Source organism: Caretta caretta, chromosome 5, assembly GCF_965140235.1.
Source record: "Caretta caretta isolate rCarCar2 chromosome 5, rCarCar1.hap1, whole genome shotgun sequence".
In the NCBI taxonomy this organism is placed as follows: Eukaryota; Metazoa; Chordata; order Testudines; family Cheloniidae; genus Caretta; species Caretta caretta.
The window spans coordinates 136217871-136241666 of record NC_134210.1 but is presented as its reverse complement, the minus strand read 5'-3'; the positions used below and the strand labels follow the sequence as shown (position 1 = coordinate 136241666).

The window sequence follows — 23796 nt, the reverse complement described above, 5'->3', positions numbered from 1 at the left end:
TTATCACAAACTTATCTATGGTTGTTTCTGGATGATGGAGGGTTTTTTTTCTTTCTGCTACAGGTGATACACTGTGGCTACGTGACATACATGATGTCACTGAAACACTGTCATTGGCAGATAACTCTGAAACTATAGAAAATGATGGTGATCTTGAAGGTGGATAGTCTTCAGAATCCTGTATGTTGAGGATGGATTCTCCTAAACAAAATAAGTTAATGCAGTTAATTATTATTACCATACTACTCATTTAGTATTACTCATTGCATTCACTGACACTCAGCAGTGCTTTAAAGGTGAAATTGTAAAAGGAAGATCTGACGATTTCACCTATTTATTTTTTATCACAGCTGCATCTGAAATGACAGTACCATAGAGTAACAACTATATTTTTTGGTCAAACATGAGAATTCAAGAATAGTCCGGAAGGAAGACAGGCAGTCCTTAAGAAAGAAGTATGAAATAAAAAAGTTTACCGAGTTGAAGATCCTGCATGTTCAGACATGTTCCTTTCATCATCTTCAATGCAGCTTCCTCCTGAGAAGGAACACTTCTCATGATGTTGTTTCATTCGGGCAACGAGGCCTTTTGCGTTTCTTTGTTGCACTGTTTGCATTTTGCACGCATGCCTGTGTTACCCACCGGTAGGGGAACTTCATTAAAATATTCCCAAACTGGGTCTCGTTTACGGCCTGCTGCCATTATAGGTTTTCCTTTCTAGTGAGAGAATGGTATGGTAGATCTCCGATCAATGAAGGCTACACTCACAAAGACCTCAAGACTTCTGGAATATGCTGCTCAAACAGTTTCACTTTTGTTTCTACTGCCTGTCCCTCCCTTCTCACATTTATCTCCAGACTTCTTCTCCTTGTCCAGATCTATTCCGCCCACTACAATCTTCTATTCATTGAACTTTTTGAAACTACACTTTCAGAGAGAGGTAAGGGATTGACTCTGTGTACACAAATTTGCAGAGGGACAATAGGGTTGAGGTCTGTTGTTTCTCACCTCTATATATTATTAATTGATTTATTTAAAAACATTTTTGCTGTTAAAAAGCATGTTATCTCTGGAGACACAAATCCACAGTTTGAGAACTGTGAAATTAAGCATCTCTGATGGTAACTTCTGGACTGAGCACTGAGTCCTATTGGGTAGATAGATTAACCTAAATAATCTGTACAGAAGCCCCTGGTACCCCATCAGATTGGGTCCCTAATCCATAAACTATTGGAACTCATTTACAAAACTTTTCTTAAACATTACATGAATATATTGTCTCATACTATAGAATTAGAATTTATAATCCCTATTCCGTGATGAGATATCTTTGAGCTCTAATGTATCTTAATTAAAACTATCTTTAGAGAAGTTTTTTCCTCCAAAAGCATTTTATCAAAAAAATCCGATTTAAATTAAAAATTCCAACTTTTTTTTTTTAAAATCTTTGATTTTTATCCACCCTGCTCTCTCCTCTCCTCTCCTCTCCTCTCCTTCTAGGACTCTTGTGTTTGGATGGTTTGGTGAGATTATTATGAGTTTGTCCTTCCCCACTCCCCTCAAAAGAAAGGGGGCAGAGGGGGTGATAAGATCCTTGGGGAGAATAGTCTGTGTTAGGATAACTCATCATAAAATAGACACTTTGTCTTTTGGGGCCAGAAGTCCCTAACGTAGGTTATTCTTTTATATGCTACCGATCTATCCACGACGTAAGCCGTTGATTAAAATAAATAAATGAAAAGCCCTTTAATACAATTACGCACATTAGAAGATCTCTGCCTACTTTGCTTTGGGCATTCTGGTGATTTATGGCTGGCACAATGGAAGTCCTCATTTGCCAAAGTTACTTGTTTTTTTACATTGACAGGGAGGTGAAAATTCCTTGTGTCCAAAAATGTGACTTTACTGTGTTTATAATGTAGTGAGGAAGTTGTGTTGGCACCATGGCCCCTTGCTCTAAAATGTTCCTATCTCTGGCTACACCTGCCTTCCAAACTGGGTTTAGAAATGGCGATTGTTCTAGGTTAGTGCTGATAAGTTGCGCTTAGGAGCTGTTTGTTCCACATGGTAAATCAGCTGATAGGAATTCAGTCATTTTTACACCATCAGAAACTGTTACTTTCAGTACATTTCTGTTATAAAGTTATCAGGATGAAAAGAGATTATTTCATTACAAGTCCTAACCCTGCCATGTGCGTTGGAGGAATCCAGGCTGAGATCCAGGAGGAGAGCCATGTTGTGACATAGTTTCTGCTTTGTGACATGCGTGTGTGGGATTTGTGGTGGCTGCACAAGAGACAATCAGTGACTCATCTTTAGGCTTTGCAATTAAAATAAATAAAAACAACATCAAGGCCCTTGAGTTTGTTTGTGCTGCAGCCGTGGTGGAACTGAAGGCATGCATGTGTACAATGAACTAGTCAGCCAGACTGGATACTGTTATGTAGTGGTGTTCATCATGCTTTTTACTGCACTAGTGCCGAGAGGGGCCAGCTGGGGAGCAGGGCCCGATAGTGCTAGGCGCTATGCGAATACCTGCTGAAAACCCAGGCCATGGCCTGAAGAGCCTACAGCGGAAGGCCCCGATACTGTAGTGGGTTGTTTCTGTACACACTGGTGTGCCAGGCAGAGCCCCGCTGACCTCAGTGGGCCTGCAAGTGGGTGCGCTCCGTTACAGAACTGGGGACTAAGAAATGCCAGATGACTCATTCTCTGAGGGCAGCTCTGGCCGCAGTCGTTCAGACCAGGCCTAATTGGGTTCCAGTTTAGAGGGCAGCTGGGATGTTGTCGGTGCTCTGGTGTCTGGCTAACCTGCCAGTGGGTCCTGGCTGAGCTTCCGTTGTTGGAGCCCCGGTGGAACGGCAACAAAAGTCAGTGGCCGGCAGTAGCCATGCTGGTGCTGAGCAGTACGTCTAGGGCAAACCAGCTCTCCAGCCTGTGAAAACAGAAACCATGGTTTTAAGGGTTTAAGAAGGCACTTTTGTTGGGTAAAATACCGACTAAATGGCACCTCTAGCTTGCTGGCACGCTGCTTTTTCTTTCAAACAGGACATTGCCTCCATTCCCCCCTGTCTCTTCCCCCTGTGCACAAGGAGAGCGACAAAGCAAAGCTTGCAAATTGCAGCGTGTTCCCTTTATGGCAGGGTCAGAGTGGGCCTGCTGGCTGAATATGGGGCTGAGTGAGACTACAAGGAGGAAAAAGAAAAGGAGTACTTGTGGCACCTTAGAGACTAACCAATTTATTTGAGCATGAGCTTTCGTGAGCTACAGCTCACTTCATTTTACAAAACCTGTCATTTTACAAGGAGGAAGTTAGGAGTCATGGCAGCTCTGGGTTGCCTCTGCCTTTCTGACACACCCTGTGTGTTAGCTGTTAGAAAAGAGTAAAAGGTAGTCATTGCAAAAGTAGGAATGGCAGAGAAAACCAGCAGTGGGTGTAACAATAAGCGCAAAGACGCTTGGGACCAGTTTCTGCTCTGATTTGTGCCTTTTCGTGGAATTACACAGGTGTAAATGAAGACAGAATTTTGTCCTCAGGGTATATTTCACATTACGCCTTACTCATATGTCTCCCTCCCCCACTCACCATCACCATCGCTAATAGCCCACAACTCTGAAGAGTTAGTCATTTAAGTGGGAGAAAAGGCGTGAGTTCAGCTGGCACCTGCTGTTCGGTGTGTAGCTTTGTTAATGGGACATGTTTTAATTTTAAATCACAGGCTTTAGGAGCAGGCAGTCAGCAAGCCCAGTCAGTGATAAAACATGCAGCCTGGTATAAGTCATTATATCCCTGTAATCTGGTTAAAATAAGAGTCTTGAACAATACAGGTTTCAGAGTAACAGCCGTGTTAGTCTGTATTCGCAAAAAGAAAAGGAGTACTTGTGGCACCCCAGAGACCAACCAATTTGTTTGAGCATAAGCTTTCGTGAGCTATAATATGCATCCGATGAAGTGAGCTGTAGCTCACGAAAGCTCATGCTCAAACAAATTGGTTAGTCTCTAAGGTGCCACAAGTCCTCCTTTTCTTTGAACAATACAAACTATATTTAGACTTGCAAGCTAAAGTGAAAATGTTAGTGTCGGTTCCTAGGGTCCAGCTATTCCTCACACAATACTGCAGACTGTGACACACAGCAGAGGAAGGAAGGGAAAGTTTTCCATCTCCTATATCTAGTGCTTTGCAATGTACTTGTTCTTCTTGCCAGTTTTTATGAGGGAATGGCTGGTTTCTCTGGGCTGCATGCCCAGTTTATGGTTAAAGACAGATGGAGGTTGTGCAGTGTCCCAAATACTGTATTCAGAGACAGGAGACTCTTGATTGATTAAATCCTTGGCTTTTCCTGTTTTCAGACTTCTTTTTCATCCCAGAATGTCCTAATTTGATGATGATTGGCAAGTTACAGGCTTTGTTATTTTCATAATGACCGCCAGCGGGCTGGTTCTGGGGGCATGACTGGGGGTTATTGTCACAATTGGACCTACAAATTTCCTCTAATTGTAACTCGGCAGGGGCGGGGGTGGGGGCGGACGGACAAAGTGAAAGTTCATAAACTCAGGTTTCAGAGTAACAGCCGTGTTAGTCTGTATTTACAAAAAGAAAAGGAGTACTTGTGGCACCTTAGAGACTAACCAATTTGTTTGAGCATAAGCTTTTGTGAGCTCCGATGAAGTGAGCTGTAGCTCACGAAAGCTTATGCTCAAATAAATTGGTTAGTCTCTAAGGTGCCACAAGTCCTCCTTTTCTTAGTCTTCCTTTTCATAAAGTGTCACCGTAACCTAGAATAAATGGTATTGGGGAAAGGTGCGAAAGGGAGACAGACTAAATGAGTGCAAACAAAAAAAGCCACCTGATCATGCCCAGCAAACAAACAAAACAAGTGTGGGACCGGAAATCAGTGACCCAAAATTGATGTGTTGGTCTCACTGGTCAACAAAATAATGAGGGGATGCGCTGTTCCATCCATCACTCCCATTCTACAGGCCTTTTTAAAAAGAAGCAAAAGAAAAATAAATGTTAGGAGGAAATGAGTGGAGGAGGATGAAGGCCACGATCTCTGTATTCTCCTGTGACCTTGGGTTCTACCGTAACATATCTGAGTCTTCATCAAGCTGATCTTGAGAGATCTCCTGACCTGAGCAGGCCAGAGAGAGGGACCTAGATAACATCCCCACCTCCACTAGCTCTGGCTAAATCCCAGTTACCACCTGGGATGTGAGACTTTGTCAAAACCTCCTCTTCTCTTCCACTTCCCCCAGGTGCCCTCCTCCTTTCCCACTTCATTTCTTCTTTTTTATCCCTCTTCTTTTTCCTTCTGTCTAATAAAAGTCTGGCTTAGTCAGCCAAGCCTGTTTGCAACAGTGCTGTGAGCCTGTGACCACAAAGAGGCAGCTAAAAGCAACCCCCTAAACAGCCTGATGCTGGTACAAGTTTGCCAGGACTTGGAGGATATGTCTACACTGCAATTAAACACCTGCAACTGGCCCGTGCCAGCTGATTTGGACTGTGGGGCCGTTTCCTTGCACTGTAGACTTCCGGGCTCAGGTTGGAGCCTGGACTCTAGGACCCTGCAAGCTGGAAGGGTCCCAGAGCAGGGGCTGTGCTCTGAGGCCAGAAATCTACGCTGCAGGGAAACAGCCCCATAGCCGGAGCCCTGTAAGCCTCAGTCATCGGGCATGGGCCAGCCACGGAGTTTTAACTGCAGTGTTGCCAGACCTTGATAAGACTGAGTGCTATGCCTGTGTTTTCCCAGCAATGAGGTTGCATGTGTGAGTCAGCACCAGAGACACAAGCTGCATCTTCTCTCTTTGGAGTTCTTTTCTCTCCCCTTTCGTGTGTTTATCTTTTGTCTTGTAAAAAAGTAGAATCAGACTTCAACAGCAACAGTTCCGGCCCTCCTCAGCTAACTTCTTCTCTTTTCCTTCCAAAGTGTACGTATTACCATCCATCATACCATCTCAGAGACTGCCACGTGGGGCTGTGGGGGAGTTCCTTTTAAAACCCTCTTTCCAGTTGCTCAAATGGAAGCTTTATTTAATACTTTACATTCCAAAGGCTTTAACGCTTTCCTTCTTTTCTGTATCGTTCAAAAAGAGCTAAGGGTTGTTTATGGTGTGTGTGCCATGCTGCTAAGCAAGCTGAGGTCTCTGTACACCAAACCCAGAACCTTGTTTAACGCTGGGTCATTTCAGTGTCATGTGAACTCTAGGCCCCTTTAGTCCATCTAAATTAATACAACCGGGTGCTGCAGAGGTAGCATCTGTGGCAGAGTGGGATGTGCCTGTGTCAAAATGCAAATTCCATCTGGTATTATACGTGGCAATGCTGGGCATGCTGACTGCACAAGCCTCTACACATTGTACTGCTGCATTCCAGACAACTGCCCTGTCCAGAAAGGTGTTTGGGACAATCACTGAGAAGCCATCAAGACCCCAATCTGGGGCCATGAATTTCAGTTGTCTCTTAACTACTAGTCCAGCCTTGTGGAACAATGGGTTTTCTACACAGGAGCTCACAGGGGGATAGGAAGGGGCCAGCATGACTAGTGCATGTGGCTCAAAGACGGGGGCCCTGTTCAAGAGCAGAGTTCTGCTATATGTGTAGGGGACGAGCCATCGCCACATGCAGAAGGGATCCTGCCCAGTCTGAAACGCTGGTGAGCCATGAATACACAGGAGAGGTTAGATCGGACTAGGGGAGGGGGCATCTCAGGACGTGGGCTGTTTTCAAAGATTTGTAACTCTAGAAAGCTTTAAGGGTAAAGTGAATGTGGCTGAGAAATTCTCTGCGAAGCCTGTGTGTCTTGCTTTCCTGCCAGAAGGGTTAAATGAGAAGCCCAGAGTGCCCACAGCCTAGGCGGAGCTCTGGGGAAATGTGTGGAGGGCCTTCAGAGGTCTCACAGTGGCACCCCATGTCCCAGGGAAGAGCATCAGACAAGGTCTGAGGCTGGGAGCGCTTCCTAGAGACCCAGAGCTGGAAAGAGTGACTAGACTCTACCCAGACCCATTGACTTGTAAGCACATGGGACCCAGCCACAGAGTCGATTAGTAACACACTGGTGATCCTACGAAGGGGTACAAAGCCAGCTGGGAACAGCATTCCTGGCCCCTTGGTGAGCAGGGCTGTCTGCCAGTCAGCAGAGGCCCCTCCACCCACTTACGGAGTGCAGCATTGACCAGCTCTGAAGCCAGGCTCATCCAGTCCTTATGGCTGCAAGTTGGGAGGTCAGGGAAAGGCAGGGTAAAGTCAGGAAATGCAGTGCATCCTCAGGCCTCCGCAGGGAGAGAATAACTCGTGTTGTGCGCGTCTTATTCCCCTTTTCGGTGTCCTGCACAGCTTCCTGAAGTAGTGCAGAAAAGTATCAAACATGCTTGTTGCAGCGCTAGGCCAGAATCATTTACCCAGGTCTTGCAGAGTACATCTAATCCGCAAAACAAGATCCATGGTAGCGAATCCGGGCTTGTGCTCTGCATCTAAAACAGCCGTATAGATAAATGTTCATGCTTGGGCTCTGACACCCACCCCCACATCGGACAGGAGCATCTACGCTGCTGGTTTTAAACCCGTAGCGTAAGCCCCATGAGCCCAGGTCTGCAGACACGGGGACTTGCTCTTGTTTGTTTGTTTGATTTGGGGTTTGTTTGGTTTTTTTTGCAGTGTGACCAGACCTGCAGTTTGAGGGGGGTGAAATCCCCTTGGGCCTTTCTGATTCTTATGTCTTTGTAGAGAAAATGGGAATGCCAGAACTGGCCTTCACGAGCTGACAGCCACAAGCTTACTTTGAGACCTTGTCTTCATTACAAAAAAAAGCCATGCTCTGATCTGGAGTCCGCTAACTGGAGATGCAATCCGAGTAGAGACAAGGTAGTTAGTAGTTTTCAGAGTTATCAGGTCTGTGCAGCTGGCTGTCACTGATGCACAGCAGCGGCTGCGAGCTCCCTACCGGCTGTCTCTGGCCTGTTTCAATCCCACGGCTGCTCGTGGGACCTGAGAGCCGCAGCAGAAGCCCTGGAGCTGCAGTATGTCTACACTGCAGGGGCTGCAGCTGCACCTCTACCACGGTAGTGCCGTGGTGTAGCAGACACTTGCTACGGTGGGGAAAGGGGTCTTGGTAAGGGCTGTAGTAAACCCAGCCCCTCAAGAGGCAGAAGCTAGGCTGACACAAGAACTCTTCGGATGACCCACCTGCATCTCCTAGCTGCAGGTCGAAGAGGAAACCCTTTTCTTCTCCTGCCAAAAGCGCCTTCTTATAGAAATAACACCGCGGTCAGTATTTCAAGCCCAACTGAACGACATGCCAGTTGCGGGCTTTTTGTTTGAATGGGTGTTTTGTTATTTTTCCATCAACTAATTTTGTGAAACAGCGAAACAGAATATTGACAATTACCCACAATTCATTTTGCTTCTGCCATTTCTGTTTTCCCCACACATTAAATGACTTCCCTCTGTGACGTCTCCTGAATTCAGCCTGCCTGCTGTGAGTCTGCCTTTCAGCAGTTGAGTTTCTCTGCATCTGGTAACAGCCACTCTCCTGTGCAGTAAGGGGGGTTCCCCCCTCTGATTTCCCCCCATGCTCTAGTCCCTGTTACCTGTAAGCCAGCAGTTGTTGCGTTCTAAATTCAGACGCTTCTGAGAACCTCCTATGAACGCTTAACCTAACCTGAAATGATCTAGTCCAAATAAGGCATTCAAATGCACCTGCTGTCTCTGTTTTCTGAAAATGGTTTGACAGGTTTGTCTGCAAGGCTGGTTTACTGACTAATCTGTCAATTCATGGAACAGTTCAGGGTGGACGGGGAGTTATGTGCAAAGATACGTTAGCCACGACTCAGATATACCCTTTTGTTGTTTTTCCACATAGTATGGATTTTCACATTTCCCTGGCGTATTCAGCATTTTTTCCTCTCATTCCCTTATAAGCCACTCCACCTCCCCTAGCCCCTTCGCCAGCAGAGAGCAAACAGCACGCATTCCCACAGGACAACAGCTACGTCTACACTGCGCACCTTACGACGGCCCGGCTGTGCCATTACGGTGTGCCGTTGGAAGGGGTGCAGGATAGTCGCTCTTTGTCGCCGGGAGAGAGCTCTCCTAGAGACAAAATAAAACCACCCCCAGTGCGGGGCGGTGGCCTCGTCGAGGGAGATCATCTTCCGCCAACGAAGCGCTGTCCGCACCATTTTCGTCATTAAAACTTTTGTCGTTCGGGGGGGGGCTGTTTTTCACACCTCTGAGCGACAGAAGTTTTAACGATGGAAGTTGCAGTGTAGACGTGGCCTAACACATCATGTGCATTCTCAGCGGAGCGGAGATGTGTATGTATCTATACACATTTTATTGAAGTAGTTATGTAGCTGGCTTAGCGTAGGTTAAACATCAGCAGTCTCACTGCAGCACAAAAAGGGGCTCTTGTGTTAGGCCCTGATCCTGCAACCAGATCTGCAGTGCCCCTGTGGGGGCGGGGATCTAGCTGCAGTATTGGGGCATTACAGCGGGAAGGGTTATCTGTCCAAGCGTGCGCAGTGGGCCTATGCCTGCCAGGCAGGTCAGGTCCCTCCAGCAGGACTTGCCGTACGTGCTGCTTCCTTAGAGATGAACAGCAAACCAAAGAGGAATCTGATACTTCAGATCTATAAATGAAACCTTCCTTGCATCATCAAGGGCAAGAGCAAGAATTGTGCATCTGCTTCACTGTTTTTGCATTTTACGTCGGCATGAGCCGTTTCTCCCTGAGCCTGGCGAGGGCGTAGGTTAGGGGGCCGTTGGCAGGGAGCCGTGGATGCAGCCCCAGGCGGGAGTCAGTAAGACAGCGAGCCACGGGGATTTCGGTGTCTTGTTGGTGTAACAGGGTTGCTGCTTGCTATTAGTGCACCTCCTTGTGGATGGGTCTGGGAATTAGTTCTGGCTTCGTCTGGAGCCCCCTTGCTGCTTGCTGCTCGCTCTGTGATGATCTTTGTCCAGCCTGGTCTCCCCTTCCGGGGTGAGCAGGTCTGACAGAATCCTTTGGCAGATGCCTTTTCCAGACAGTGTTCAGCCCCAGCTTTGGGCTCTATGCCACTATATCAGTGGGTGGCAGGGAAAGAGAAATGGGAAGCAAAGGGTAGTGAAGGGGGCATTAGATTCCCAGTCTCCTGCTGAATTTCAAGTCATGACAGATTATTGGCCACTTAAATAATGAAACAAAACTACCCTAATTTTCTAAAGAGCTCCTGCAAGTAGCAAACATCTGGGTATCTGAGCAATAAGGGTGGATTGATTTAAATCACTAATTTGAATCAGGATTTAAATTAGGAAATTGTTAATCTTGTATTGCATTTGTACTTTTTAGTTCTTTTTCCTGAAGCAAGGTTGATTCTCATTGGTTGGGAACGATTAAAACAAGTCCCTTTGCGGCTAAGCATAGCTTTGACACTAAATGTTGTACTTTCTTGTGCTAACCAAGAGGATATATTATATCTATACACATTTTATTGAAGTAGTTATGTAGCTTAACATGCCTTTATTCAGATACTCATGTTAGAAAATGATGAACTACACTTTTTTTTATTTACTAGATGATAATCTTTTACTTGCGATTTGTGTCAAGTTACATTTGGATAGACACTAGAATTCAATCAAAATACACAAAAACAGCATTTTAAGTTTCTTTTTTATTAAATACAACTACCTTAAATGTGCTGGATAATATAAATAAGTAAAATAAGTAAGTATGAAAACATGTCTTGTATTTAAACTAACTGATTTATTAAACACAGGAAGTATTAACTGTAGTGAATGAATTGAACTGTTTGTTTGGTTCCCATGTCCTCCAAGGTTTTAGAACTAGTTGATCTCATACTCTCACACCATGTTTTATTTCAGAGATTGGAAGTGGAAAACCAGCTTTCCTGCTTTTTCAACTCCCAGTTGGTTTCTCAACTTTGAATGAGAGAGTTGTGGAACTGAACTAGCTGAATAAATAGAAATGAAAATAGCCTCTTCTGCAAGTGCAGAGAGAATACTGCTGTCAAAAGCTGGTTTAGCACTTAAGCATTTGGAACCAGATTGTGCTGAGCCAGTGATGTCCATCAGTTCAGTGTTTTGACTTTCTTTAAAACTTGCTCAGCAAATATATGCTGCTTGAGTATTATTTTTATTTAAATTATTTTAATAGTTTATAGTAAACCTAGGCCTTAACTTAGGTTGTCATCATTTTAATTTTAAATAGGTTTATTTTTAAAAAGAAAAATGTATTTAATGTAACTTCTAAAATCAGTTTTTTTTAAAGAAGATTGATGGATTTTTATCCATCTTTTGAGCACTAGGATACAACTAATATACTTAACTTCCTAGACACAAACTATCTTGGGTACTGGAATAAAATATGTAGCTGAAGGTCGCACAACTCTTGACCCTCCTAAACAGGCATTGCCAGTTTTCCTAAATATCGTGGATTTATTTTCCTTGAGGATGATGGGGGTGGGTAAATGTTTTAAACAACAAAAATAGTTCCAAATTATTCTTCAGAAATAGTATACCAGACTCTTTGCTTTTTCTCATTAGGGTTACAGGTTGTTTTAGTTTGTCCTATAACAATTGTGCTTTTCTTTTTCTGGTTTCCTTGTCTGTAACTTTTGACCATCTTTGCTACATTGGGGCTGATACTTGTACAGTTTACTGTCTAGAAACTACTGCCTTTGAAACGCAACTGAATGGAAAATGACCAAGTGTAAGGTGCAGCAAACAAAAAATGCATTGGGAAGCAATGCAGCATGACTGATTCCCCCAGAGGTCCTGATGACACACGCAAGTGAGTAAAGCACCAGGGCAGGGCTTTGCTGTGTGGCCACTCACACCAAGGCTAGGGTGTAACTTAGACCTGGCACTAATCACCTGGGTTAATGTACCTTAAATCTCTAGTGCTTGCTATCAACAAATGTTAAGAATGTCATAAAGATAATACAAATGGCATGGGTTCTGGGGGAAGGCATTTCCCAGTCTGCTTTAGAACAAGGTCTACACACTATGTAGAGTCCAAACTCCTCTACCTGGGGTTTGGCTTTACAGTACAGACCTGAACAGTAAGAGAACAGAGTTAGCTCAAGCCTCTGCCACCTGCTCTAGGGTTCCTGGCCCAGACCTGCTCAGCCCACATCCTCAACCTCTCATTGCAGACCCATTCCCAGCTCCCTTACACAGGTGAGCAGTTCATGCCACCTGCTTTGGGTCAGCACAGCACACTTAGGGCTTCTCTACACTGCTCCACAGTGAGGAACTACCAGGGTGAGAATTGCACACTGACTGCCCATGTGGACACTGCTGGCATGAACTAAAAGGTTGGAAAGAGGACTACATTAATGCATGCTAGGTATCCCTTAGTTCACACCAGCACCATCCACATTGGGCAGGCAGAACACAGTTCTTTGGTGTGTGCTGCAATTCACAACTCTCCCTGTAGACACCGGCTGTATTTTGCAAAGTGCATCTCGGCCACTATGTCTCTGTTCTTTTGCACAAGCCTCACCTTTCACCCTATTTGAAAAGTCACTTCCTGTTGCTCAGCAACTAGTACAACCAAACCAGCTCTTCAGACCACATCTGCTCCTGTACGGCTTCCTCACGGCGTTTTAATGTGATTCGTTCATGTCAAGCGGTATCCTTTTCTGCAGCTCTTGTAAATACCGTGTTTGTTGCATTTTACAGAGTATAATTCTCAGTATATTGACAAGTTAACATGAAGCCTCGTATAATGTTGAGAGTCCCAGCACGTGAGTACTGTTGAACCAGAAGAGATGCCTGCACAGAGTCTCTGGGAAATTCAGGAATATAGAGCCCAGGCATCACTGACCTTGGGGGCTGTCTGCTCCCCTGCATGGTCTGGAGGAGGGAGCCTCGCGGAAGAGGGGTGTGGCTTCTCTGCCTTGCTGGGTGATGCGAAGGGAGAAGCTGGCTCATTCTTAGCAGCCTAAGAGATCAAAGTCTTTAGCTAAATATCTGAATATCTGAAAAATGGAACTGGGAATCACTGAAAATTCCCTAGTCGGAAGGATGCCCAGGAGAAGTCTCTGGGGGGATTTAGGTCTCAGCATGGCAGTTGGTAAGACTTCCTAGACCAGGGGTCTCAAACTCAAATGATCACAAGGGCCGCGTGAGAACGAGTACATTGGCCCGAGGGCTGCATCACTGACGTCCCCCAGCGCTGCCCCCAGCCCCGTGCCCACTCCACCCCTTCCATGAGGCCCTGCCCCGCCTCTTCCAACCCCTTCCCCAAACGCGTGGAGGGGATGTGCCTCCACTCCTGATGGGGCCTCTCTTCTCAGGTTTGTTTCCTGCATTGCCTTGCGGCTTGGCCAGACTGTCTGTGAGGCGAGCACAGATGTCTATGGGGATGGCTGTGCTGCCTTTGAAAGCCCGCGGCTGGCCCAGGCTGCAGGGCTATGTAACTGCAGTGCAGAAGTTCGGGCCCAGGCTCAATCCTGAGCATCTGCACCGCACTTCAACAGCCTGGTAGCCCAAGCCCCACAAGCCCAAGTTGGCTGGCCCGGGCCAGCCACGAGTGTTTGATCACATACCCTAAAAGCCTTGGACTGTTCAGAAGGGTTTGGAGGGTTTTGAAATGGCACTTATCCAGTGTTTCCTCTAATTTTTTATGTCCATGTGCAGAATGAATTTTGTTCTGTGCACCAATATGGAGGTGAGGTGTGATACGTGACCTTCATATCCGTGCACAGAACAAAATTCATGTGGTGGGGGTGGGGCCAAGGGGTTCAGAGGGTTGGGGAGTGAGGGCTCTGGCTGAGGGTGCAGGCTCTGGGGTGGGGTGATGAGGGTTTGGGGTGTGGGAGGGGGCTCAGGGCTGGGGAAGAGAGTTGGGTGCAGGGGGGTGAGGGCTCCAGCTAGGGGTGAAGGCTCTGGGGTGGGGCTGAGGATGGGAGGTTCAGGGTGTGGGAGGGAGCTCAGGGCTGGGGCAGAGGGTTGGGGTGCAGGGTCTGGGGTGGGGCCAGGAATGAGGGGTTTGGGGGGCAGGCTGCGGTGGGGAGAGAGGACTCCCCCCAGCCCTCTCACCCATGGTGGGGCTGGGCTGGGCCAAAGGAGGGGCTCCTCTCCCCTGTGCACGGCAAGTCCGGGGCACGTCCGCACTGGGGCTGGCGTCCGGTGGAGAGGGGTGCGTCTCCCCACCGCGGCAGGTCTGGGCTGGGGGAGGGGCATCTCTTCCCGCTGCAGCCCTGAGCCCCTGCGCAGGGCGTAATTGGCAGATGTGCAGCTTACAGGGAACTTAGCCCTTGCCAGGTGTTAAGACCCAGGTATGATATCAGTCCACTAAGAAATCAGGGTGGCCCTTAAAATGCATACGGACGTTTACATGATGAGGCTGATTTGTTTGTATCTTAAACATATTTTCTGTATGAGCAGTGGGCGGCTGTTCCTGTGTATTCACACGTAAGGCCCCAGTCCTGCAAACACCATGTGTGTGTTTAGTTTTACATTTGGACTTCATGGGTTTGCAGAGCTGGGGCGTATGCGGTTACCTCTAATAAAAGTGCTGGTGGTGAGGACAATGATCTTCTGTGGCCTGTGATGAGACCTAGCAGCAGGCCATATGCTGCGGGGATTCGCAATGCCAGGGGATCCCAGTTACAACTCCTGGAGCGTCACAGCATTAGGGCCACCCAAACACCGAGGAAAGACGCAGTGCAGCATTGATTCTTGGGGTGGAGTGGGTGGGTTAAGTGGCTTTGTTTTATCTCCCCTCCCCACCTTCTTCCAAATGTCTGGATGATCTGTAGCCTGCTATACCACCTAGTTTTAAGTGAAAATAGCTGGGTATTTCCTTAGTATCGACCTTGTGATTGCTTTATTTCTCCGCATTTCATCCGAGTGGAGTAGGTGAATCCATGAGAGCAACCCTGAAAACGCCCACAAAGAGTAGTGTGTGAGAAAGGGAAGTGGTTGGGCCCTGGCTGAGGTGGATTCTGCATCTATGCTAGTCAGATGGGGAGGGAGGGTGAGAGAGAGAGAATGAATCATGTATGAAATGGTTTCTATGTAACACTGAATGAAAGAGTTCAAATAAACTATGCAGAAGAGATTGGAGGCAGAAGCTATTCTGAGAATGCGGTCAGTATGAGAAGATTGTACTAGAATTCCCCTTTTCCCCTACCCATAGGCTTAGCTGTGCATTGTGGCTGATGTCACAAAAGGAAATGTAGCTGCCAATTAAGCAATACAGCCACTTCTGGGTAAGTGTTATCTGGGTATTTTGCATGCATCGAGTATGTGAGGGTACACGTTGTTTAGAGACTCGGCGTGAATGACTATGAGCATATGGAGAGACAGTTTACCCAGGAGAGGTGCAGTAGAATACAAGGTGACTCCTGTCCAAGATGTCACTGAGTCACCCATGGGTATTGTCATGTATTGACACAAACTTGCCATGTAGCCACCTGCTCTCCTTCTTCCTGCTTCTCCTGTTGGGGGTGGACTCTTTAACTCTTGTTACAAGCTGCTTTTCATTCTAGAAGCTTAACTATAAACCAGCCCAAGTCTGCAGGCTCCACTCATGCTCAAGGAGTTTGCTTCAGCAGTATGTACTGGAGAAACTGGGTGATAGAGAGGCAAACTGAACAGAGGTGTGAAAAGAATGGGAGAAATTCATAAGAAGATCCTCAAATAGCCAAAGTAAGATGAGTCTTAAAATATTGAAAGCTTAATCATTAATTGCTTTGTCTCGGAGTTCACAGTGCAGTCCAGACCAGTGAGATGTTGTCACCTCTTGCCCTGCAGCCCTGGTGGCTCACAATGCAATGCTCATGTAGCAGACGGCCTGGGACACTCCCCGCCAGCTGACCAGCGTGCAGGTCATGAGTGTCTGTGTGCTCGTCAGCCCTGGTTCAGCAGCTCTGACCCCAGCAGTCTGTCTACAGCCTCACTCTGGCTTCCACCAGCAGGGTGATCCCAACACACTCCCAGTCCCGAATTTCCTCAGAACTGTGTGACCTGGAGTGTCCAGCCCTGGACAGCTAGAGAAAAATAAAGTTTGTTACTCCTTTAAAGAGACAAAGGTACATTACAGATTATTAACTTAGCGGAGGTAAATACACCCGTCCCTGCAAACACTGCACGGAGCTCGTATATAGTAAAAATAAAACAAATGGATTAGCAGTAAGACACAGGTTAAGTGGTGCCAAGTAAAAACAAAGTTAGAAAGGGTCACAAGGAAACAGAAGTGAACGCATGCATCTAACCCTTAGGGCAGGTCTACACTTAAAACGCTGCACCCGTGCAGCCGCCGCACTTTCATGACGATGCTCTAAGCTCTCTCCCGTTGGCAAAGTTAATCCACCTGCCTGTGAGGCAGTAGTTATGTTGGAGGGAGAAGCTCTCCCGTTGACGTAGGGCTGTCTACACCGAGGGTTAGGTCAGTATAACTATGTCATTCGGGGGGGTAGATTTTCCTCACCCCTGAATGACATAGTAATACTGATGTAAGTCTGTAGTGTAGACCAGATCTCAATCTAGCAAGGTACAGTAGACTTTGTTCAAGATGATTTCTCTCACCAATCTTCCTTCTTCCCAGCCATGGCTGACTTTCCCTCAGTCGGGACCACCCACAGAAGTACAAGGTGCTGGTTTCCCTTTTCTTCCAAGGTGAAAGATCTTTGCCTAAGCTGGTTTCTCACCTATATTCAGTTTTCAGAGATTGACTCCACCCGAACCCTTCCATCCCTTGGTTGAAAGACCCATCTTTCTCAGCTTGCAAGAGCTCTGTACCCTTGTTTCTATCTAGTGAGGGATGCCGAAGATGGCTTCTGTCCTTGTGTATATCTTCCAAAGTTCAGTGACCTTGTTACAAGAGACAGGATGATGTCATGCTATTCTTCCCCTCCTGTGGACTTCCCATCCCCCTGCTGATTCATATGTAAATAGGGCTTCCCTTGTTTTTGGTCACTCTTTGCTTAATTTCATTGGAGGTAGTTGCCTTCTCCCTGTCTGGGGGAAAGCCTGTTTCTCCCTGTGTTTGGTCATAGACTGCAACGCCTAATACCAGTGAGTATCCGTAATTCCTCAGGCAGTGTTTAAATAAAGACATTTCACACTGCTATCCCAGTGTGTGATGGGCTTTCACAAATCGCCTCGCTCAATACACTTGGTGTACAATATTAGTGCCTGACAAATCAACTGACTCAATTGCTTAGTACTTGAGGTTCAGCTGCCCTGTCTTGATAGATCAGGAAACCTTTGCAATGGATTCTTTGAAAAGTAAAACTCAGATCAAGCTTCTCTCTACTGACAGGTTTCAGAGGAACAGCCGTGTTAGTCTGTATTCGCAAAAAGAAAAGGAGTACTTGTGGCACCTTAGAGACTAACCAATTTATTTGAGCATGAGCTTTCGTGAGCTACAGCTCACTTCATCAGATGTATAAGTGATGTATACATCTGATGAAGTGAGCTGTAGCTCACGAAAGCTCATGCTCAAATAAATTGGTTAGTCTCTAAGGTGCCACAAGTACTCCTTTTCTTCTCTCTACTGCTGAGTGTAGACGCCATGGTCCCCCATTTGTTAACTCGATAGCTTTTGGTTTACCTAAGTGGACCTTTATTGTCTTTGCCTGGTGACTAGGCTAGTCAGAGAAGCAAACATGTTCCTTTGTCTAGGGCAGACCTGTTGACCAACTCCCTGACGTGCCTGGCTTAAACACGCTTTAGTCGTCATTCCAGCGTATGTCCATAACTCTTAACACACACACACCATGTACGTATATCACACAAGAATATTGAAGATCAGTGCGTTATTAGTTTTTCTAGTTACATACTACATGACACCTTTTTAAATTCAGATTATAGTCCTAGTGAGTTGGGGTACCCTGAATTGGTCAGGCCAGCTGAGACGCACTACCTGATACCAGTGAGCCCTTTGGTACTGACATGCTCTTAGAATCACACGCTTAAACCTGGAAAACTAACTGTCCCTCTCCTCCCAGACATTTTAGGGAAACGCAAGGGAAAACATCAAGCCGTGCCTGTGTGTCATGTTCTATTAAACACAACGATGCAGAATGGGGTTTGGGTAGAGACCGTTTTTGATTCTTGCAGACGAACAGGTGAGGACAGGTAAAGCCTGCTGGTGTTTTCTGTGTGGGAAGCACTGGTGATATAACAATTAGCCTCACTTGGAATTCGGAGACCCATTGTAAATGACTGGACTTGGTGAACTAGCGCGCAAGAGAACAGGCACAAAAAGCAAAGTTAGACCATCACAACAGAGGCAATATGGGGGGTCCTCCCAGATTTCTGCCAGTGTTTGCTGGCCCCCCTCAGTCATATGGTGGGGCTGGGCCCTCTCTCTGTGCTGCAGCTGTTGGAGCCCCCGAGCTGCGCCCTGTGGATAGAGGCAGGAGCAACAGCTGGGAGCTGCAGGGAGGGGCCGCTGCTTTCTGGGAGGGGAAGCTGAGGGGAAGGGGGGAGGATCTAACTGGGGTGTGTGTGTGTGTGAGACTTGTTCTGGGACTGGCTGAACCTTTAAATTGTGCCCCCTGCCCTCCCATTGTCAGCAGGTCATCTCTCGTCACAACATGCTCTTCACTAAACGGTTTAGTTTAGTTACATACCGTGCTTCACAGTGTTCTAGTCGTTGGTCGGTAGTATCTTTTGTAAAGGTAAGTGACATCTTGCTAATAGGAGACTGTAGAGGGGCCAGCTGCCTCCTGGGTGGAGGTCACTCTGTGGTGCCCTGTTCCAATTTCTCACCTCTTCTGGGTCCCTTAACTTTCAGTCCACAGTAATTACAACTTTGCCCTCCTGGGCTCCCAGGGATTGAGTATTTGCACACTGGCCCTCCAGGCCACAACCCAGTTCAGTCACTCTCCCCCTTTACTTGGGGGCACCCCAGACCTAGGTCCCAGTTCAAAATCTCTCAGGCTTTATCTGGCTGAAGCTCTGCCTTCTTCGGCCCTCTGGTCCACAGCCCTTGCAGGCCCAGCCCCTTCTCTCAGGGCAGGTCTGCACGATTAATGCTGCATCAGCACAGCGCTTTGATGAAGACACTGGAAGCTGACGGGGGAGCTCCATGAGAGGCTTAGCTACTGTCTTTCGTGGAGGTGGAGTAACTATATCAGCAGGAAAAGCCCTCCCGCCAACATAGCACTGTCTGCATGACGCATTAGGTCGATGTAAGTACGTTGCTTGGGGGGTGGATTTTTCACAGCACTGAGCAAGGAGGTAGGTACACCGAGGTAGATGCGTAGCATAGGCCTGACTTCAGTCAGGGTCTCTAACAGGAACCTCCTATTGACTGCAGCCCCTCTCTCAGAGCTCCCTTGGTCTCAGGGTCTTCCTGCAGGAACCTTTCACACTCCGTAGTCTCTCTACCATTTCCTGAGCTTCCCCGCTGCATTGCAGCCTCCTGCTGCAGGGGCGAGCAGTGGTCCCCAAACTTTTTACCTCACGTCCCCTTGCCCCTGTTTGTACCGCCCCCTCCCTCCAGAACTGGGGCCAGGAGCAGGGCTGTGGCTCCAGGATGGGATGTGTGATGGGTTGGACCCCCCTTCCAGGGTGTCACCTGATGTACTTGGAATTCACTGAGCCTGCCTGCTCCACCAGCCTGGACTCCCTCGCTCTGTTTTGCTGAATCAGGCTCTCCAGCCTCTGGCAACACACCCACAGGTAGAGACACACCAGCCCTAGAATCACACAGTCTGCAAACAGCCCTCTATGCGAAGACTCAGCTAGGAAATTGCCCAGCACTCAAATGCAGCTCCCCCTCTGGGAAGTACACCCAAAACAATATTGTCTTGCACTGTAGAGAAATCTATGCAACTTAAGCTCATAAATTCACCCCCACCCTTAATGTGGAGGAAGATATGCAGAACTTCTTGCCCCCCCCCCGTTATAAATTGCACAAACTGGATTTTATAATAAACAAAAACAAGTTTTTATTAACTATAAAAGGCAGATTTTAAGTGATTATAAGGGATAGCAAACAGAACAAAACAACATACTAAGCTTACAATGTTAAACAGACTAGTTTCAAAAAGTAATTTCTCACCCTAAATGTTGTTTTTGGGCAGGTTGCAGAAATTTTTGAAGGTTAGCTACCCTGCTTGCAGCTTAAATCTTCAGACACCATATTCACAGACCAGATCCCTTTTCCAGCCTCCCCCCCCCCCCCCCCCCGTGTCTTTGTTTCTCAGATCTTTCCATCTTGGATGGGGATTCAGTGAAGAGTGAACCAAGATCAACTCCCCAGCCTTAAATAGAATTTACATAAGGCGGGAACCTTTTATTTCCCAGTCTTGACCTCCCCCTCCTTATAGTGGAAAATCACTAGAAGTCCAAGATGGTGTTTAGTACCAGGTGACATGACCACATGACCTTCTAGTATCAAAGCAACATCCCAGGATGCTTTTCAGGAAGGAGAGAGATTAGTATCTTCAAAGTCTTATTGTTTCTCTCTAACGGCCCATCGAGGCTGATGGCCTGCTATCTGGTGGGTGTTCCCCAAGTACACACACAGTAGTTGTTGTTGTTGTTACATAGCCAATATTCCCAATTTTAGATACAGAAAGGATACATGCGTACAAATTAGATAAACACATTCAGTAAATCATAACCTTTCCAATGATGTCTCACATGACCCATATTACCTAAAACATATCTTAGTTATGCCATATTCATATCATAACAATATTTCTATGAAGAATATGGAGTGTAACGTCACACAGGGGCAGGGGTAAGGAGGCCAAGGCTGTGGCCACAGCTGGGGGTGGGGGCAAGTGCGGGGCTGGCAGCCAGGGCCAAGAGCAGATCTAGGTGGTGCTCCCTCCCTGCCCCCCATGGGGGCTGGCCTGGGCCCCAGATACGCCCCCCTGAACATTCATGCCCTCCTATGGGTGCACACCCCACAGTTTGGGGACCTCTGTTATAGGGCAGTGCCCTGCTCTCTCCCAGGTGTGGCTCACTGTATAATGACAGTTGGCTACCCCAGCCCTGAAGGGGTGAGATGCCCTATTACAGAGACCTTACTGGCTAATGGAGAGTATTGACAATCCCCACCCTGACCCCATCACCCCTTCCATGGCACTGGATGTAGGAGTATAGCCTGAAGCAGAAGTAACTCCTTCTAGTTCAATAAGCAAGAAAAAGGCCACAGGCCAGAAGTAAAGTCGTATTGTGATGATATCACTATACATGAATGGTGCATTAATGTAAAGATAGACAAAACTCACTCTAACAGCTACTTATCTGTATTTATCTCTTAAAACCACGCCCTTCCTCCTTACCAGTCATGCTCTATACATCTAATGAAGATGCTTTGTGAGGATGAGCTTTGGTCTGTAGTAATTTCCCCAGCTGTGCACACGCTGAGGGCTTTCCCCTGTGGCAGCACGTGCTGGTGAGCGTGGGCATGGAGCTCTCACTTATTAAATTAAATCTTGGGATGAAAAAGGGGTGGGTGTGTGTGTACATAGGTCTGGTATTATGCTCATCCAAATGTGAATTGAAACTAACATCTCTCCAAAAAAACCTATGTGCTTTGGATGAAGTGCAGATGGCCTTTAAATGATTAAATTGAAGGACATGCCAGTAGTGTTTAGCTAAAGCTGAGCCCCATTCCGCGGTGTGTTTACGCTGTCCGACGGAAGAGCTGACATTTTCCGAATTCTTCCTTTAACTCAAACACCCTACTGACACTCAGAGCACAGTGCTCTGCGCCTTAGTTTAGGACTGCCAGGTGCTCCTGTCAAAGAACACCGCTCTGAGGGTTCCAGGGCAGCCCCCAAGAGACTTTGGCCTCTGTTCCCAGGGGCTCCCACGCCCTGGGCTGCTCTCACGCTTTTGAGAGGTTCCCGGATTTCTCCTGCATCTGTTTTTGACTGGGCAGGACTGTCTCAGAGCAGAGAGCTGCTACTGAGAAACCGCCTGATGAAAAATAATCCATGCTTCTCCAGTATGCGGCTGCAGACTTGGCTGGTGCCCCCACCCCACCGTTTTGACGACACCATTGCTGTGTTGCGTGTCTGAGGCCTTGTCTGGGCTCAGGTGTAGCCCAGACTTGGCCGCACGTTAGGGTGTAACTGGCATAACACTGAACATGATGGGTCCTTTTCTGCGCTGGCTGCAATGTCTTGGTGAGCAGCATTCTGGCAAACCCAATGGTTCAAAATCCTGCTGGACTATGGTAACGTCACAGTGCAGAAAAGGGCAGGCCAGGGTCTGCAGCAGTTGAGCTGACGGAGTTTTCCCCAGGGCTGAGGGGTCAGCCTCAGTCCCAGGACGGGCCTCTGTGCTGAGGAGGGCACAATACCCTGGCAAGGGGCGACTGGCAGAGCCTGCAGCCTGGCTTTTGTCGTCGGGATACTTTTCTTCATTAGCGATTACCCAGTCTCAGTCACGTGTCTCTCTCTCTTCCCCCCCCCGCACACACTCACTTTCATTCAAAGCCCTTGACCAACCCCTGCCGTGGGCGTCATGCCCTCTGTGACTGGCTTGTTCCCATGGGGTTCAGCTTGCGCCATAGTGGGGTTCAGCTGCCATTCTGAGCCATGTGTGGCCTTATTTGAAGTAATGCTAATACGATAGCCATGTTTGCCTATGAGCCTCTCGGTTTGAAAGCCCTGCTTCAGGGCAGACTACCATGGCACTTTCCAAACCTATTCCACTGAAACCATGCGCTGGAGGTGCCAGCCTGAATGCAAATATGGCTTTGTTTAATGTTTCTAGAACAGGAACTTTAAAGGTGGGTGTACTTTCAGTTGCTCTGTGGGCATTCTAAGCTAAAAGGGGGTTTTGTTAGTTTTGCATATGGTTAGTCCTTGGAGTAAGGAGATTATTTTTAAATCATGTAAGACCCGCACTGGGGTAGCGATTAAGTGGAGTGTTGCAGAGTGCATGCTGGGTTGTTACTCCATGCAGGAGCCAGTGACCTATGGTAGGTCTGAGGACTTTCAGACCCAGTAAATATTAGATACAAATTTGAGGCCTGATCCAAAGCACATTGAAGTGTGAGTCTTCCCTGAGTGGGGCTGGGTCTCACACTGCTCCTGTATTGTGCAGCTGGTTTTGATGTGCTTGGTTAAGGGGGCAGTTTTTCATGTCCATAGGATTTTATTCAGATCCAAACCCAACCATATCCCCATCCTTGGTAATAAAAGAACTGTGTTTCTTCAAACCTTTACAGGGAATTGTGTGGGCCTTTTGGAATCTGCAAACTCACTGTCTGTCCTGGTCCTTTCCAGGTGGTGCACTGCGTGTGGAATTTTCCCAGCCTGTGAATCTTGAGGAAGTTGAGAAGATAAACCCTGAAGTGAGAGAAGGAGGCCGGTATGTTCCAAAAGACTGTAAAGCACTTCAGAAAGTAGCAATTATCATACCATTCAGGAACCGTGATGAGCATCTGAAGTACTGGCTGTATTATCTCCACCCAATCCTTCAAAGGCAACAGCTTGACTATGGCGTGTATGTCATCAATCAGGTAAGGACTTGGGACATGCATACGTTTGCAGAATAATGGCTACAGTACTCCCGTGCAAAGGTGCAGTTGGCTTATACCCAGTAACCAGCTTGCTGGTTGAGAAGATTAATGCGCAAAATGAAAGAGTGAAGAGTCAGGAACCTTTACTGCATAATCTGCGAACAAATCCAAACACTTGTGCTAGTTACTTTTATAGCTTTAGTAAAATTCTTCTCCATGGTGAACTGAGATCCACTTCTCAAGTTAGGCAAATGCCTTGTGAGTAACTTCTGCTTAAGTAGACTCTTTGAGGAGAACTTTCAGTAATACAGCCTCATCTTATTTCCACCAGGACACACTTATCGCCAG

At 47.1% G+C, this 23796-nt stretch overlaps 1 protein-coding gene across 1 annotated transcript in view; it reads left to right on the top strand.

Moving 5' to 3' along the window:
- The window catches only part of B4GALT1 (beta-1,4-galactosyltransferase 1), a 57419-nt gene that overhangs the window by 11247 nt on the left and 22376 nt on the right, over positions 1-23796 (top strand). The window contains exon 2 of the mRNA XM_048849746.2: positions 23213-23448. Within this exon, the coding sequence (XP_048705703.2) occupies positions 23213-23448 (236 nt within the window). The remainder of the gene's footprint in view (positions 1-23212; positions 23449-23796) is intronic.